Below are 19,495 nucleotides of genomic sequence, written 5' to 3' on the forward strand. Positions count from 1 at the left end.
TTTCTAAAAAATACACACAAAAGGAAATCAAAATGGTTCACTATAATAAAAGGGGGGTGGGGGAGAAGAAGAAACCAGTATGTAATGGAGGAAATGAGCAACAAAAAAGGTATAAAATTTCACAACAACACAGAAGCAAAATGATGGCAGAAGTCCTTCCTCATCAGTCACTTTTGCTGCTGTTCAGTTGCTAATTCATCTGACTCAGAGACCCCATGGACTATAGCCTGCCAGGCTCTTCTCACTACTTTAAATTTAATTGGGTTAAACTTTCCAATCAAAGCCAGAGATTGGCAGGACTGATTTAAAAACATGATTAAAGTATACACTGACTATAGTGACTCAATTTATACACAAAACTATAGTTTCAAAATGAAAAGATAGAAAAAGATATTCCATGAAAACAGAAACAGTGTTAGTGTGGCTATTCTAATATCAGAAAAAATAGGCATTAGGTCAAAAACTGTTACGAGAGACAAAGATGGACACTGTATGTTGAAAAAAGGGTCAATTCATCAAGAAGATAAAACAATTACAAAGCATATGTTAACATATACACACTGCTGCTGCTGCTAAGTCGCTTCAGTTGTGTCCTACTCTGTGCGACCCCACAGACAGAAGCCCACCAGGCTCACCCGTCCCTGGGATTCTCCAGGCAAGAACACTGGAGTGGGTTGCCATTTCCTTCTCCAATGCATGAAAGTGAAAAGTGAAAGTGAAGTTGCTCAGTCATGTCAGACTGTTACCGACCCCATGGGCTGCCGCCCACCAGGCCTCCTCCATCCATGCGATTTTCCAGGCAAGAGTACTGGAGTGGGTGCCATACTTTATATAAAATAGATAACTAACGAGAACCTACTGTATAGCACTCAGAACTATACTCAAAAACTCGTAATAACCTATAAGGGAAAAGAATCTGAAAAAGAACGTGTATGTGTGTGAGCTTTTTCACTCTCATCAAGAGGCTCTTAATTCTACTTCATTTTCTGCCATTAGAGTGGTATCATTAGCATATCTGAGGTTGCTGATATTTCTCCTGGCAATCTTGATTCCAGCTTGTGATTCATCCAGTCCATCATTTTGCATGATGTACTCTGCACAGAAGTTAAACAAACAGGGTGACAATACACAGGTATGTCATATTCCTTTCCCAATTTCGAACCAGTCAGTTGTTCCATGTAAGGTTCTAAGTGCTGCTTCTTGATCAGCATACAGGTTTCTCAGGAGATAGGCAAGGTGGTCCGGTATTACTCTCTCTTTAAGAATCTTCCCCAGTTTGTTGTTTGTCCATATAGTCAAAGGCTTTAGCACAGTCAACGAAGCAGATGTTTCTCTGGAAATCTTTAGCTTTCTCTATGAGCCAATGAATGTTGGCAATTTGAACTCTGGTTCCTATGCCTTTTCTACACCCAGCTTGGACATCTGGAAGCTCTCAGTTAATGTACTGCTAAAGCCTAGCCTGAAGGATTCTGAGCATACTCTTGCTAGCATGTGAAATGAGTGCAACTGTACAGTAGTTTGAACATTCTTTGGCATTGCCCTTCTTTGGGCTTGGAATGAAAACTGATCCCATGGACTATAGTCTGCCAGGCTCCTCTGTCCATGGAATTCTCCAGGCAAGAATACTGGAGTGGGTTGCTATCCCCCTCTCCATGGGATCTTCCCGACCCAGGGATGGAACCTGGGTCTCCTGCATTGTAGGCAGATTCTTTACTGTCTGAGCCACCAGGGAAGCCATATGTACTCACACACACATACACACACAGTAAAACTATTTTTATTTGCAGATGACAATCCTATATATAGAAAAATTCCAAAGAATCCACAAGAAAGATACCAGAGCTAGCAAATTAATTCAGCAAAGTTGAAGAAGAAAAGCAACGCACAAAAAGCAGTGGGGTTTCAAGATAAACTGAACGTCATTAAAGTTTAAAGTTTTTGTGCAAAGGACATTATCAAGAAACTGAAAAGTAGATTTTTGGTTGTATTTGAATGAAAGAAAATGTTTACAAGTCATATTGCCAATAAAGAACTAACATCAAGAATATTACGATGCCCTAAAATTTAAAAACAAAAACTCAAACCATATAGGTTTTAAAAATGGCAATGGATTTGAACAGACATTTGCCAAAGAAAATATACAAGTGGCCAACAAGCACATGAAAAGATGGCCAACATTATTAGTCATTAGGGAAACCCAAGACATAATACAAAGAGGTATTATTTCACATAAACTAAGATAGTAATAAAAAAAAAAAAACGGAAAATAACAAGTGCAAGAGGATATGGGAAAATTGGAACCTTTGTGCACTGCTAGTAGGAATGTAAAAATGGTGTGACTGCTGTGGAAAGCAGTATGATAACTCCTCAAAGAGTTAAACACAGTTAAACATATAAACCAACTGTTTAACATATAAATGTTAAATAAGTTAAATATATAAACCAAATGACCCAGCGATTCCCCTTCTAGGTGTACACCCAAAAGAATTGAAAACAGGAACTCAAACAAATACTTGTATACCAATGTTCACCGCAGCATTCCTTACAGTAGCCTAAAGACAGAAACAACTCAAGTGTCCATCAACAGACGAATGAATAAACTAAAAGTGGTATATATACAAAATGGAGTATTATTCAGCCTTAAAAAGGAATTAAATTCTGATACATGCTACACCATGGATGAATCTTAAAGACACTGTGTTAACTAAAATAAATCAGACACAAAAGGACAAATATCATATGACTCAACTTACATTAAATACCTCAAACAGCCAAATTCATAAAGACAGAAAGTAGATTAGAGGTTATAGGGGCTGAGGGAGGAGGAAGTTCGGAGTTATTGCTTAATATGTACAGAGTTTCTGTTTGAGGTGATGAAAAGTTTTGGAAATAGACAGTGGTGACAGTTGCACAATCTTGTGAACATAGCTGCTGGCACTGAATTATACACTTCAGTTGAGTTCAGTCGCTCAGTCGTGTCTGACTCTTTGCGACCCCATGAATTGCAGCACGCCAGGCCTCCCTGTCCATCATCAACTCCTGGAGTTCACTCAAACTCACATCCATCGAGTCAGTGATGCCATCCAGCCATCTCATCCTCTGTTGTCCCCTTTTCCTCCTGCCCCCAATCCCTCCCAGCATCAGAGTCTTTTCCAATGAATCAACTCTTCACATGAGGAGGCCAGAGTACTGGAGTTTCAGCTTCAGCATCATTCCTTCCAAAGAATACCCAGGACTGATCTCCTCTAAAATGGACTGGTTGGATCTCCTTGCAGTCTAGACTACTTAGAAATGGTTAAAATGGATAATTTTGTGTAATATATATGGATATATGTAAAATCTATTCTACCACAATAAGAAAAAAGTTATTAATTATATGTAAAGAAATCAGAATCCTATCAGTCCTTAAAACAGCTGTGAATGCAATTAGCAGTAAGTGCATTCCATTACAAACTACTGGGCCATACACAGAAATCAATTCACTTGCAAATGGTTTAGACTGTAATAAAATAGAGGATGGGATTTGTCTATATAAAAAGGAAAAATTTTGTTTCAGGAATTATAAAAGAATAACCAGAATTTAAGTCAGCTTATTACAAAAAGTCTCTGTTAATTTAAAACTTTTTTTTTAATTCCAAGACTTGTTTTATTTTTAAAATTAAAAATTTTTTAATTTATATTTTTATTTTTAACTCTGAATCAAACTTTCCATAAAGTAGAATCAGAGTGCTTTAACACATATGGGAAGATAACAGATTTTTTTTTATCACCAGATACAAGTTTCATAAAAGCAACAACTGAGGTTTTAGTTTTCAATTGTCCAGAATGTCTGTCATATAATATTCAACAAATCTGGTGAATAAAACCAAACAGTCAAAATCAGCTTCCCTCATAGCTCAGTCAATAAAGAATCTGCCTATAATGCAGAAGACCCGGGTTAGATTCCTGGGTCGGGAAGATCCCCTGGAGAAGGAAATGGCAATCCATTCCAATATTCTTGCCTGGAAAATCCCATGGACAGAGGAGCCTGGTGGGCTACAGTCCATGGGATGGCAAGAGTTGGATATGACTTAGTGTCTAAACCACCACCACCAGTCAAAATCAGTAGGAAAGCAGCATTAAGGAAACTCTTTTCAAAATCATCTTCCCATTATAAATTTAAAATATCTATCTTAAAAATAACACCTGAGTAATTCAGGGTCCATAAAACTAAAACTTTAAATTACTTCTTTTCTCTGGTATATGCTTCCATCCCCAATTCCAACAGGTGATTTCCAGAATCTGACTTTATGTGTAACTTCTTTTACTGATTTGTGCTTGTCTACCTGAAGTAGCCCAGCCTAGAAAGCAAAGTCCACAAGCACTCATCTTCATAAGTGGGGATGGTTGGCCTATTCAAGGTACTCCTGAAGTGCCTGAAGTACTCCTGATTCACTAGTTCATATTATAGGTATCATTTGCATGTTTTCTTTCATCTTTATTGCTTTGTTTGTCATTTGGTACATTAAGGTTGAATATGAAATCAACTTGAATAGGAAATGCAAACTTTATTTGATAACTACTAAAGCAAATCATAGGTTTCCCCGGTGGCTCAGAGGTAAGAATTCGCCTGTCAATGCAGAAGATGTGAGTTTGATCTCTGGGTCAGGAAGATCCCTTGAAGGAGGAAATGGCAACACAGACCAGTATTCTCACCTGGGAAATCCCATGGATAGAGAAGCACGGCGGGCTACCGTCCACCGAGTTGCAAAAGAATCAGATACAACTTAGCAACTAAACAACAACAACAAAGCAAACTGTGTACTATTAATGACAGTTGAGTTACGACTTTTGGAACTCAGCCTAAAGTATCTTAAAAAAAAAAAAGAAAAAGCACAAGGAGCTTAGGGGGGACAAATTACCACTTTAAGTGGGGGGAATACTGTAATCCACCTGTCCTGAATCAGGCAATTTATAGCCACAGAGATGACCATGGCTGGCTGTGAGAATCAGCCTCTCAGATCTCTGACTCTAGGGAAAAATAACTGACTCTGGGCCCCAGCTGCTGCACTCTGAAATCCATCACTTTGCACGGAGGCCGTGCTTCTCACTGGCTGCTCCCAGTAAAGAGCACCACGGGCATACACTAAGATGGCCCTGATCTTGGAAGATGAGGAATTTCTGTGATAGGCAACTTCTGCTCAAGAACTTCTGAGGTCTCGGTTAAATTTCCTTAGAACTACGACTTTCACCCAAAGTTCCTTCCTTCCTCACCTTTCTCCTTCACTTGGAGTTAGACTTGTATCAGCCTGGTGACTCTCCTTGCCTCCTTCCTCATTTTCTCTCACAAGCACTTCTTCTAATAAACTTCTTGCATGCTTAACCCCATCCTGGCATCTGCTTCTTCCTTGAAGCATTATATATTTTTTTTAATTTAGCCATTTAAAAAATTATTTCTAAAGCATCATGTTTGCTTCCCTATTTGCTAAAAGAGGTACACCAAACATGACAATTCCAATGCCTCTGTCTGCTAAAAATCTCAACTAAGACATACCTACCTCATTAGTAAGTATATTCTTAAAGGGACAAGATCAGGGCTGCATACAATTCAACATGTGTGCTGAGCACCTGCTACACATGAGAAGCATGCTAAGCACTGGAGGGAATACAAAGGTGCCTTGGTTCCTATCTTGCTCTCACGTAGCTCCCGATATAGAGCAGGAGAGAGGCCACATATACAAACTTCAAAGGGCACATTTTCATTAAGTACCAAAATTGACACATAAAGTACTAAAGAAATTAATGGTGGTGGTTTAGTCGCTAAGTCATGTCCGACTCTTGTGACCCCATGGACTATAGCCTTCCAGGTTCCTCTGTCCATGGGATTCTCCAGGCAAGAATACTGGAGTGGGTTGCCATTTCCTTCTCCAATCTACTAAAGTAATTAATATATATTCATTCTACTTAGGGGATGGAAGTGTAGTAGAAAGCCTTTGTAAAGGAGATAGCATTTGAAACATACACTGAAAGAATCTTCAGGTTGTACCTGCCTATAATTAATAAGGACAGTCCAATAAAGATGCCTTCCATGCTTACATACTTGGCTACCCTCAATGTGTAAACTCCTCCCATCACAATTCCCTCACACCGCGTTACTCCCAGAATACCGATGGTTTCTTAGTTCCCCTCCAAAGGTGCTCCTCCCAGTATTCCCCCTCTCATCACTATTGCCACTAAGACTCCTAAGCCAGAATCCCGGGAATCAACTTTGAATCCTCTCTCACTACCCCATCGTTCAACCATCAATCTACTTCTAAAGCTAAAATCTGTCCACTCTTCTTCACCCAACAGCTACTGCTCTAGTCAAGAACACCACTATCCCTTCCATGAATTGCAGCAAGAGTCCCCTAACCTGCCTTCTTGCCTACAGTTCTACAGTCATTTAATCCATGCTCCACAGAAAGGAGATCCTTTAAAATTCATATCTAATTATTAATACCTGGCTTAAAACTCTTCAATAGTTCCTCACTGCTCACAAGATAAAATGCAATAATTTCATTCACAAGAGCTGACCCCACATTTCAGACTGAATAAACTCCAGCTACTCAGAATTCCTAGGATGCTGAGCTCCTCTAGGATTCCAGCAACTCTTTGCAACACCAACCCTTGGAAGACATATCCTCCTCATCCTCACCTGGTCAACTCTCACTTCCACTAAAATGTTACTTCCTTCACTCCCAAACATAAGGATGCTAGAATAGTCTCCTAGCTTCCTATTGCCATCCCAAGATCACTTCTCAGCCTTTTCCTTTATGATCTATGCCATCTTTCCATTAACTATTACCTTAAAGATGGAGAAGGGAATGGCAACACACTCCAGTATTTTTGCCTGGAGAATCCCATGGACAGAAGAGCCTGGCGGGCTACAGTCCATGGGGTCGCAAGAGTCGGAGACGACTGAGCAACTAACCACCACCACCATCACCTTTGCAGCAGTATAGTTTTGTCAAATGCAAGCGTATGCAGAACCCCAATATGTAAAACAGCTAAGTTTCTCAGTCTAACACAAAGGGTTTCAAAGCCTTCTTCATTTCGCCTCCTTCTCCCCTAAGACAGTTATTCCCTAAAATTTAAGGTGCAGGACAATCAGAACACCACTGTTCTGTATCATGCTGCCTACTCAAAGGAAGCAACACAATACAGTGCAAAGAGTTGTGTTTGAAGCTAAACAGACTTTAAGTTCAAATCTTGGTTCTATTACAAGATTTTTGAGCAATTTGCCTCTCTGAGGATCCACTTCCTCAGCTATAAAACTCAGCTGTAAAAATTACTACCTTGAAAAGTCAATGGGTAGAACAGAGATAAATATGTAAAGTACCAAGCACAGTGCCTAGAACACTAGCACAAAGCAGAAACTAAAAAAAAAAAAACACACACATCTGCTACGGCTTATCCAGGAATGCAGGTTAGCATTCAAAGTCAATCAATGTGATTTACCATAATATTTACAGAATAAAGGAGAAAAAGCTTATGATTATTTTAAAAGACACAGAAAAACAATTTGACAAAATTCAATATCCACTTATAACTTCAGAAAATCCCCAAACTCTCAGAAAACTGAAAGTGGAAGGGGAGAACCTCAATCTGATAAAGAGCATCAATGGAAACTGACAGCTAACATCACCCTTAATGGTGAAATAAGACATACTTTTCCCTTAAGATGGCAAGGATGACCACTTTCACTACTTTGATTCAACACTGTAATGGAAGTCCTAGTCAATAAAATAAGAAAAAGAAAGAAAATATCAGACTATCTCTATTTGCAGATGACATAACTATGTAGAAAATTCTATGGAGGGGCTTTCCTGGCGGTTCAGGGTTAAGACTCCATGCTTCCAATGCAGTGGTGTCTTGGATCCCTGGCCAGGGAACCAAGATCCCACATGCTCCAGGCAGTGGCCAAAAAAATCAAAATTCTATGAAATCTGCAAAACAACTATGAGCAAGGTCAAAGGTTACAGGATCAATATACAAAAATCAGCTACATGTTTCTGTTTAATTCAGATATATGATCTTTATTAAACAACTTTTTGAGTTTCATAATGCCTTTCTTTTTCATGCATTTTTAGCATTCCAAAGGACTCACTGATGCTTATTTAAGGACTTCCAATTGATAACAATATAAAATTTCTGAAATTCCCTCTCTCTTTTCCCTTAGAAGTCTCTCCCTTTCATCTCCCATTTGGACTAAATTCTCTCTAGGCCTGAGCACATCTGTCACCCTGCAATTCCTCTTTATTGCTCTCCAAATTTTCACCTATTGTTTGTATACCCATTAGCAAATAACTGGAAAATAAAAAATTTTAAAACAATTTACAATAACATCAAAAAACAAAACATTTTAGATTAAACTTAACCGAAGACATGTAAGACTTCTACACTCAAAGTGTTTCTGAGAGAAATTTAAATCTAAATAAATGGAGACATATACTACATTCATGAATCCAAAGACTTGCTATAGTTAAGATGCCAATTCTATCCCGTTATCTACAGATTAAATGAAATTACGATTAAAATCTCACCAAGATCTTTTAGTTGAAATTGACAGGATGGTTCAAAATTTGTACTGAAATAAAAAATCTAGAAACAATTAAAATAATTATTTTAAAATAAGGAGGACTTGCACCACCTAACTCTAAGACTTACTATAAATCTAGTCATCAATAGTGTGGTGCTGGGGGAAAGATACACAAAGTCATCAATAGACTAGAAGAGTCTAAAATATATACATATTTACTTTATATATTACATATTTAAATATATATTTACATAAATATCTAATATGTATTCAATTTTCACAGAAACAACACAATCCAACAGGGAGAGGAAAGTCTCTTCAAATAGTTCTGATATGAGCATAAAAAATAAATCTCAATTCCTACCTTATATCATATACAATTAATTTGAAATGGATCATAGGTCATGTAAAAGCTAAAACCATAAAGCTTTTAGAAAACAGCCTTGGGACCATGTGTTCATGACTTGGTGGCAGGCAAGGGGTTCTGCGACAGAGCACAGCAACCTTAAAAGAAAAAAACCTGATAAATTTGACTCCATCAATATTAAAAACTTCTGTTTATCAAAAAACACCATTAGGAAAATGGATAGACAAGCCACAGACCAGAAGAAAATATTCATGAAACATATATCTGATAAAGGACAGTTAACCACGATATACAAAGAACTCTTACAACTCAATACTATAAAGAAAAACAACCCAATTTTTTAAATGGGCCAAAGATTCACACAGATACTACACAAAAGGAGACACACGAATAACCTATAAGAACATGAGTGCTCAATATCATTAGTCACCAGGATAATGCAAATTAAAGCCACGATGAGATACCACTACACACCTATTGAAATTACTAAAATTAAAGACTAATGACATCAAATACTGGCAAGAATGTAGAGCACTTGCAACTCTCATACACTGTTGGTGGGAACATGAAATGGTACAACCATTTTGAGAAAAGGTCTGGAAGTTTCTTATAAACCTAACACACATTTACTCTATGAGCCATTTCTCCTGGTATTTACCCAAGAGAAATGAAAACATTTCTACAACACGAGCTATAAGTAAGAACATTCATGGCAGCTTTATTCTCAACAGCCCCAAACTGGAAACCTCCCAGGTATCCATCCATTTAATAAACTTTGACATATTCATATGACAGGAAAAAAAAAAAAGACTGAATTCTTCATTAAACACAACCTCAAACGCCTCACCAAAAATATATATTGTACAGTTCTATTTATATGGTATCTACGACAGATAAGATTCATCTATTGTGATAAAAGATCTGAAGAGCAGCTGCTTCTGGAGGCTGGGGGCAGGAACTCTGAGAAAGCACATGAGGAAAATTTCAGAAGTGCCGGTAATGTTCCATATCCTGGTAGAGGCTTGGGTTGTATTCATTTGCCAAAACTCATTAAACTGTACAATTAACATCTGTGTATTTCTCTGTACATAAATTTTACCTGAAAAATAAAAAGAACTGTAAACAAAGAGTGAACTCCAAGTTAATGATATGCAAGCTGAAGTGTTAAAGGGTCAAGTGTACTGATGTCCACAACTTACTTTGAAATCCTTCAAAATGTTAAGATGGATTGGTGGATGGATAGGCATGTGATAAAGCAAACAGTAAAATACTTGTAAATTACAGAATCCAGGTGGGTATATGAGCATTTACTATGCAACTCTGAACTTTTTTGTATATCTAAAATTTTTCACAATAAAGTTTTGGATACAAAACTTGATTACAAGACAAATAAATATATTCTAAAATGAAGGGCAAAGTTTTTTTCTATTCCATCTATAGCTGTATTAAAAAAATGTATTATAGGGAGTAGCTGCCACTTATTATTTGGTTGGAGCATTGTCACTGCTGTGATGTCTGGACCTTTCTGCCACTGCCTTCTTCCTTTCTGCTACAACACACTTCATAATCCTTGTGGAATCCATCCTCATCCATGCATGCAACACACCAGTCCAGACCCCCTGTCTCATCTTCCTCATTTCTAGAATCTTAAAACTCCAAAATGTAATTATCAATATCTCTAATCATAATTCCTTATCTGCTCCCCTTCCCCTCCTCTTACAACTCATTGAGATTTCTCATCCATGGAGCTCTCATTTACACCTCCATTTTCTCTCTTATAGCTTAACTTTCAATCTTCTGAAATATCCCTTATTCTCTTCATCTCTACTGCAGCCACAAGCAACCAACAATCCTTCTCTACCCCTTTACGTGAACTGATGGGTGCTGCAGGAAGAAACTCTCACAGCCAGCAGGCCAACGAATGCTCTTCAAACCTACAATGCTCTCCACACTCCGCACTGCTCAGCAATCCTTTCTAATTCACTGGTTGGCTCCTTCTCCCAACTCCACAACAGCAATTCCAAAACTTAAGCTCCTTACTCATTTCTCTTTCCTCGCTCTACGTAAAGTATCTTGTCTCTCATCATGAACACTGAAGCTAGCTAGCATGAACTCCCTGCTCCTCAACCTACAAACCCATTTTATCTCACCCCCTCCCACCTCAGAAGAAAGGATATCACTCCTGCCAGAGGTAGCATATCATCATTAATACTGCTTTAAAATGCAGACTCTGTAACCAAGTTATCTTTTCCAAACTTCAGTTTTCTCTCTTATAAAACAGACACAATAATAGTATCCTGTGAGAATTAGGGAACACATGAGGCACTTAAAACAGTGCTTGGCAAATAATTTGAGGCAAATACTAGTATCTTCACTATCATTCTCCATCAGTTACTTCCTCAAAGATTATCTAACTACTATTTTTCAGGTACTTTATTTGACTTTTCTATAGCCTGACACAGTTAATGACCCTTTCCTTGAAACTCATCCATTCTCAGCTTCTCGGCCACGAGGGTCTACTCTTTCTACCTGACTCTCGCCTTCTTAATCTCCTTCACTCACTCCTTCCCCTTTGCTCTTCCCTACACTCTATCGTTCATTTCATTCCTCCAGTTCTGATGCCAGCCTAATTGCATCCTTACTTCTCATCATTTTCAGTGGGTGGCCTCATTCACTTTTTTAAAAACACCTTCTTTGAGGTACAATTAACACACAATAAATTGCAAATATCTGAGCTGTATAACGCGTTAAATTTTAATACGCTCCTGAGGTGGCTCACTGGTAAAGAATCTGCCTTCCAATGCAGAAGTCGCAGGAGACACAGGTTTGACCCCTGGGTCGGGAAATCTGCTGAAGGAAGAAATAGCAACCCACTTCAGTGGTCTTTGCTTGGAAAAGTTCATGGACAGAGAAGCCTGGCAGGCTACAGTCCACCGGGTCAAAAGGAGTTAGATGACTGAGCACACACAAGAATGCATGCATATGCTCCTGAAACTATTATTACAATCAAAAAAACAAATGAACATAAATGCCTCTCCCCGAAACAACTCCTGACTTGTCTTCCGTCACTGTAGATGCATCTTTCTATAATTTTACAGTATATACTATGGTGTTTTGGGCAGTAGGGGGTGTTACCAGCTTAATTATTTTGAGCAACGTTGTCTCATATATCAATAGTTCATTCCTTTTTACTGCTGAGAAGTACTCCAGTGTATGGCTATATCACCATTTGTTACACATTCACCTGCTGATAGACATCTGGATTATTTCCAATTTTTTGCTGAACAGAACTGCCATGAGCATTCATGTATAACTCCTGAATGGATAGCTTCGTCTATCTCATGGCCCCACCCGCACATCTAGAAGTCCTAAATCTGTTCACCAGATGCCAACAACCAATTGCCAGTCCTACAAGTCCACCTGGATAACCAGAAGGGACTTTAACAAGTTCAAAACTCATCTTATAATGCTACTCCTTCCACCCCAACAGGTACTCCTCCTACATTCTCTATCCTGACTAAAGGCACTCAAACCAGAAACTTAAGAGTCCTCCTATGCTTACCACTTACCCGAATCACTATGAGTTACTAGATCCTGTCAATTCTGCCTTTTAAACATCTCTCAACTATAGAATATCCATCTCTACACTTTCATCCTAATTCAAATGCTCCCAATTCAAATATATATCATCTCCTGGCTGGACTATTAAACTAGCTTTCTAACTTTTCTCCTTATCTTCAGTCTCACTCTTCTGCAATCCATTTTCTATTCTATGGCCAAAGTGGATTTTCTAAAATCGAAATCTGATGTTATTCCATTTAAGGTTCCTCAATGACATCTATCCCCTCAAAGTAAAAATCATTCTCCTTAGCTCAACATTAAAAAATTCTCTATAAACTACTTTTCCCTCCAAACTCACCCTCTGCCACTTCTCATCATGTTAAAACTTAGTCATTTCTGGATAATGTCAATTCCCTTTTAATCCTTACTGCTGAGGGCAATACTTGGTCTGCAGTAGGCACGACAGACTCATGCGATAGATAAGATCGGACTTTAACAGGTGGGATCCATTGAGACCTTCTGGGAATTTTCAAGAAAAGAGGTAGTCCTGTCTGGCTGAAGCATAAAGTATATGAAAGACTAGGACAGGCAATCCATTCAGAAAAGCAGGATGAAGCCAGATCACTGATCAACATCAAGTCTATTTCAAAGAATGCACACTTCATTCTATGCCCTCAAAAGACATCGATGGTTCTGAACAAATGTGTGACATATTCAAAAGCGTCCTATAACTTCCGAAATCTGAAAAATAGTAAAGGAGAGGTGGGGGCAGTGAACTCAGTTAAAAGGCTATAGCAGTAGCCTGGGAAAGGGGACTCAAGTGTAGTTGGAGTAGGAGGGAATTGATTAAATGAACATGTCAAGGAAAATGAACCTACAGGCTCTTCCTGGGTGTGGACAGTAAGAAATGACATCAAAGTCTTGAGCCAGTCAAATGAAATAATACAGCTATGAAGAGAAAAAAAAATTTTAAATAGTAAGTGGAAGGGAGGGAGCTGATGGTTTTCCTTGGCTATTCCCTACCCATTCATTCAAATTTAAGTGCCAACTAGGTGTCAGACACTGTATACATGGAGGATGAAAGGAGGGTAAAATACCATCCCCATTCCCAAGGACCATCCAATCTAATTGGGGTGGTGAATTTAAATAGGAAAAAAGTAGGAATTGTTAAGTGCCTGGTTAGGGTGCTAAAAGAACAGTCAGACTAAAAGACTATCCAATTCGGGCCTGAGGATCTGAGAAAAGATCTGAGGTCCAGTGAGCCCAGAGGATGAGCAGTGTTAGGCCAGGCCAAACGCAGTCCAGGTGAAGAAAAGAGCATATCCAAAGAGCCCCAGGCTAGATAACACAAGTTGACGCATCTGCAAACTACAACAAGCCTAAAGGAAGATACGGAGGTATCCACATGAAATATCTAACTTGTCTTTGGTGGCTTAAAATCATCTTTAGTGGATACCTTAAGTGGGAATTGGAAGAAATCTCACACATCAACTAGATTGAGTACATTTTCACCCCCTCCCATCACTTCTACTGCCATGCAAGGGTATCTCTGCTTAAAGTCAAAGCAGGGTTATGTAAATAAGCAAAGAGGGCTGGTGGGGGCTGTGGTAAATCAGAGACAGATGGGCAGCCATTTACTCAGCTCCAGCAGCTTACTGCCCTGCTTGAAGGCTGGCCCACTGTGGAGAGATCTTCCCATTCTCCACGAAAAGTTCAAGATTCTGATTTTATGTAGTAACACCCATTTAAAAATAGCGGCAATTACATTAGAAACAAAAAAACACTATGCCAGCCAAACAAAATGTTTCTGTGGACAGATTTCAGCAAGGGCCACCAGTGTGGCAGAGGTAGGCCTTGTCTGCTAACTCCTATGATGTTCATCTCACTGCTTCATAGGACCCTCAACTGATAGGGTTTCATGGTGATTCCCCTAGGATAGGAGTTGCTTGCCTCCAAGGAAAACAGTCCCAAACTGATAGTGTTTTATGAGTTCTTTTATATATTTTCAATAATTTTTCTGTCTCCTCCCCACCCCACACCCACCTTGGTCAGGATACCTGCTTCTGGAATCACTGAGACTTCCCATTCCCCATCTACTACAAGCTAAGATGGCAAGCTTGCAGGTAAAGTGAAAGTAAACAGGGTGAGAGCCTGACAGGATTTCTAAAGAATAAAGTACGTAAGGCATATGGCACACCTTTATTTTTCTTAGAGAACAGTATCAGAGATGTCTGTGACTAATCAGACATCTGAACAAAAAAGTCAGTAAGTTACACGTGAAATATACCAGCAAATTCTGCTAACAAACCAAATAGCTTCCACTCTAAGATACCAAGAGAGGGAGAACGGGACAAAAGGGAAAGTAAAAGTTGCTGGCCTCTGAGAAATATCCAACACCTTTTAAAAAGCATGAATGTTTAGGAGAAAGGGTACCCTATAACCTCAAATCTGAGTAAAGAGCAAAATTAATTTTTAACCAGATACCATGAAATATTTTTTGAGAAATGACGATTTAGATACCTATTAAGAGAGTAAAGCTACCCCTGTATTTGTTAGGTTAAAAGAAAACAAAAATACTCTGACAGCCTTTATTAATATATTCATTCAGACATCAGTTGCTGATGTTTTAATGTATTTATTAAGTCACAACATTGCTTTAGAAGCTTTGAAAATGTAACACTTCGTAATTATACTAAAACGTGTAAAAGTACAGATCACGGGGTATATAACTTTAGATAACAATGTGGCAAGCTCGAAGAGACAGAACTGCTAAAATTTCTAATCAACAAACCGAATGACAGGACCAAGGTTTTGAGAAAGAGAGAGACGTGGGAGTGGGGGTGGGGGGAGGTGGGGAGGGGGAAAGACAGGGAGGGAGGGAGGAGGCAAGCAAGAAAGAAAACAGTGGCTTGTGCACCCGCCCCTGTAAATCGGAGGAATGGGGGAATTCAGGGGAATAAAGAGTGATTACGAAGGGCGAGCAAAGCAGGCCATCCATGTTCCTGCTGGCAGGCGAGCTCCGCAATTACTTAGGGCAAGCGTTACGGCCAGAGCATTCTTGAACCCACTAGGACGAGCATACAGGACACCTAAAACCGGAGGCTGACAGCAGCTCCGAGAGAGCACAGAGAAGGCAGAGAAGCGGCCTGCTTTGACCTCCAGTGAAAACTGAGGCTCCTCCAACTCTCGTCTCTGAATCAGGGGCAGGGCAAGCTCTCAGCGGTTGGATTCTTCGGACAAACTCTCCCTGGCTCCCTGCGGCCTTCCCACACGCCACACGGGGTGACTGTCAACACCGAGAGCCAACGAGTGCGGGGGAACCTCTCCGGGTGTGCCGTCCCTTCTGGGAGGCGGTGAGACCGGGAAGAAAGACGGCCCCGCGCGCCCCGCCTCCCCAGCCCTTCCCCGACCCGGGCCCGGTGCTCTCGCCCAGGCTGCAGCCGGGGAGCCGGGTCTCGTGCGCTCCTCACCTTTTTCAGCGCAGGCACCAGCAGCCCCCGCCACTTGGGTGCGTTCTCCTCGCTGAAAAACTCGTACGGCAGCTGCTGCGCCTGCATGGTGCCCCCGGGGCGCCTCCGGGCGGGGAGAGGGGCGGCGGCGGCCGGGCCAGGGAACCGCGAGAGGGTGAGCTCGCAGCGCGGAACAGGGCCGCGGTCCCACCGGACGGCCCGGCCCCCTTGGGGCGCCGAGCGGCCGGGCTAGCCCCGGAGAGGGGGCTGGGGGGCGAGGCCCGCGCCCGGCCACCTACCCGACACAGGCACCAGCCGCGGAAAGCGAACGCAGCCCGGAGGCGGCGGCGGCGGCATCCCGCACCACCGCCCCGGGGCCGGGCCCGGGCCCCCTACCCCTCCCCGGCACGCCGGCGCCGCCCCGGGTTGCCCTCCGCCGCGGTCGCCGCCCGCCCGCCCGCCGGGACTGCGCTCCCGAGCCCGGCCTGGCCCCGCGGCGGAGCCGGCGGCTGGGGGAGGGCTGCGGAGGGACGCTCCGGCCGCGGCGCCCGCTCCCCGCGGCGGGGACCCCGAAACGCTGGCGACCCGGGGCGGGGCGGAGCTGGGCGCGGGGTCTAGCGGGGGAGGGGAAAGGCCCGAGGTCGTCGTTGCGGAATCTGGCTGCCCTGAGATGCCGCCGCGGCCGCCGCCGACGCCGGTGTAGCGCTCGAGCTTCCTACTAGCGAACTGAACCTGCTCGCTACTGAGCATGCGCCACCGGGCAGGGCCGGTTCGCTCCGGGTTTTCCGGCTCCCCAACGAAGGAGGAGGGAAAGCGCCGAGGAGGGAAAGCGCCAACGAGCGAGGCGCCGGACTGTGGCTGCGCCCCTGAGGGCTGCAGGGGGAGGAGCGACAGGGCCCGGAGCAGTCGAACCCCTAGCCGAGTGGGGCCTGCGGGGTGGGGCGTGAGCTACGGTGAAGCTGCCCCCATTGTGTGGTTGGACCGAGAGGGATCCCACCCCTCTCTTCGAGTCCCCGGGCCTTTCGTTTCGGAAAGGGGTGTGTATTTGTGTACTTTGTTCCCGAACATGAAGATAAGGACTGCCCAGAGCATGCAATGTATAGTAAACACACTGGACAAAAGATAGGTGCCTTTCTCACGAAACCTACGTCTTAATATTTCTCGGGTAATAGAAGTAATCGCGGTATTTCCAGTCGTTCTTTCCACATCACCAAGAATAAAATGTGTACGTGTAATTGATCTTGTTTGTGTTTTTAAATTCAACATGTTCATCTTTCAAACCCATTTCAAATATGAACTCCAATAACCACTTACCTCCAGTGGAAACTGACACCTCTCCTGCAGCTCCCAGATCCCAGAACACCTTACTCAGGCCCCTCCAAGGGCATTTGGTTTATCGTGTTTTGTATCGCTACAAGCCTCTTTCAACTAGATAACGAACTCCTGGAAGGCATGGGGCTTTACACAGAACAGGCACTTAATGTTTGTGGAATGCTGAAAGAGCATTATCTATCAACGGTTCCTCCATCCCACAAATGCAGGTGTTTGCTTTTAACAGTAGCACTGCGTGGCTGGCGCTGCATGGTTTACCACTAGCACTTTTTTAGCATAATCTCATTTAATCCTCATAGCAATCCTATTGTTTTTGCTTCACTAGGCTGCTTAATTTGATATTGTACCCTACTATTTCAGAGAATGATAACCAGAATCACAGAGATGAGGAACGTTTAAGCAGTGGTTCTTTATCTCTACCAAACCTCTTTGAGAATCTCATAAAAGTCTTGAGTCTTTTCCTTTTAAAATGTACACATGATTTACATTTAAACCTTCTCCACACTTTCAAAGTGTTCAGAATGACATTTTGAAAGTCATCCATAGGACTACTGGGTAAGAAGAGGTAAAGTACCCATAGCTGAAAAAGGGTTTAGGGGCAGGAGAAAGGGTTTGGAGAAAAACATGACAGTCATTTAAAAATCCCCAATAATATGGGGAAAAAAACCCCAAACATGATATGTCATATGGTTTGTGTGATTCTAAACGAATGAATTAAGATCAAGCCCCTGCCATAAATTATTCCTTGGCTTCCTACTGCTCTTAGAATACTTTTCAAACTTCTTACCATGACCCACAAAACCTGCATCTGGCTCCTGTTTACATTCTCAACCTTTCCTCACCGTTCTCAGCGTTGGCTCACCACATTCCAGTCACTCTGGCCTGCTGTCTATTCCTAGAAAACACCACCTCCTTCCTGCCTTAGGGGCTCTGCTTTTCCCTCAGCCTGTAACTGTTCCCTCATTCTGCTCCTAACTCTTCACTTGACCGGTTATAAACGTCATCACCTCCAAAAGGCCTTCTGTGATCACACTAAGCAGTTCCCACCTACATTTTCTAAGTCTTGGCTTATTTATTAATATTTCTTCACTAGTATAAATTCTGGCCTTTAGTTATTTTTTCGGTGTTGGTCTCCCCGTCTGAAATGTAAACTCCAAGACCAACAATCTCACGAGTTCACTCTAGCTCACCATCGTATCCCAAGGAACTACAGTAGTTGGCATATAGTAGGTTCTCAATAAGAGGGAATGAAAGCTGAATGGAGGAAACTTCCAGGAAGACTATGTGATCAGTTGTCCCAAGAAACGGGTGACCTTCGGGAGTGTGCAAGTAAAAACCGTACATTCGCTCACTCGGGACTACGGGGAGGGAGAAGAGGTGGGACTTGATGACCTCTAAGGTCCCCTTCAACTGCGAGTCTCAGATTTGATTTAAGAGGTAAACAAGACTAGAAACATGGATTAGAGCCCGGGCGGGCATGTTTAGCGTCCGGGGTTTCACTAGCAGGGACGTTTTGGCTGCAGACTGACAGTAGACAGCTGGAGAGAAACTGCAGAGAAGAGACTCAGCCCTCCGCAGCTGAGAGACCTAAGGGAAGTGGTGGGGGACTCAGCGCTGCTAAGATCAAGGAACAATCGAGTCCCACTACATCGTTTGTTTATATCTCTTGTGCCAAATCAAGATCTATGGGCGTGCTGTGAGAGAAGACGACCGTGGTGAACTCAGAAACTTGCTAGTGTACACGCGAAAGCCTCGTCTACCCCTTAGCGTTAACATCCGACAGAGGACCCGCGGCGCAGGCGCAAAGGTTGAGTTCGCGGCCCTCTTCGACTGTAAAGAGCCAGGAGCCAGAACGGACGTGACGCACGGGGTCGCATCCAGGCAGACTAGCCGACCCGAACGCGGAGGTCCAGGCAGGCTAGCCGAGTTCTGAGAGCGTCGAGTCAGAACAGGGGCGGGGAAGGCGGGGAGGAGTTTTGGGTCAGCGGCGCGCCCCCTGCAGGTGGGAGTACAGCACTCCGCGCTTTGCCCGGCGGCCCAACGCGAGGCAGCAACAGTGTTCCCTACCTGGGCGCAACCACAATGATCTTCCTGAAACATACTTCAGATCCAGTTCCTCTCCCATTCAAGAGCCTCCACAGCCATCCCAGAATAAAGTCCAAAGTCCTTAGTTTGGTATTCATGGCCTTGCACAATCAGGCCTACTTATTTTTCCCGGTGTGCTGCTGC

The 19,495-nt window shown here is 42.4% G+C and overlaps 1 protein-coding gene across 2 annotated transcripts in view; it reads right to left on the reverse strand.

Moving 5' to 3' along the window:
• The window catches only part of SOS1 (SOS Ras/Rac guanine nucleotide exchange factor 1), a 130,804-nt gene extending 114,473 nt beyond the window's left edge, over window positions 1–16,331 (reverse strand). For both annotated transcript variants that reach the window (XM_018055149.1, XM_018055148.1), the window contains exon 1: window positions 15,956–16,331. In XM_018055149.1, the coding sequence (XP_017910638.1) occupies window positions 15,956–16,042 (87 nt within the window). In that variant the 5' untranslated portion in view covers window positions 16,043–16,331. The remainder of the gene's footprint in view (window positions 1–15,955) is intronic.

This window comes from Capra hircus, chromosome 11, assembly GCF_001704415.2.
Source record: "Capra hircus breed San Clemente chromosome 11, ASM170441v1, whole genome shotgun sequence".
Classification (NCBI taxonomy): domain Eukaryota; kingdom Metazoa; phylum Chordata; class Mammalia; order Artiodactyla; family Bovidae; genus Capra; species Capra hircus.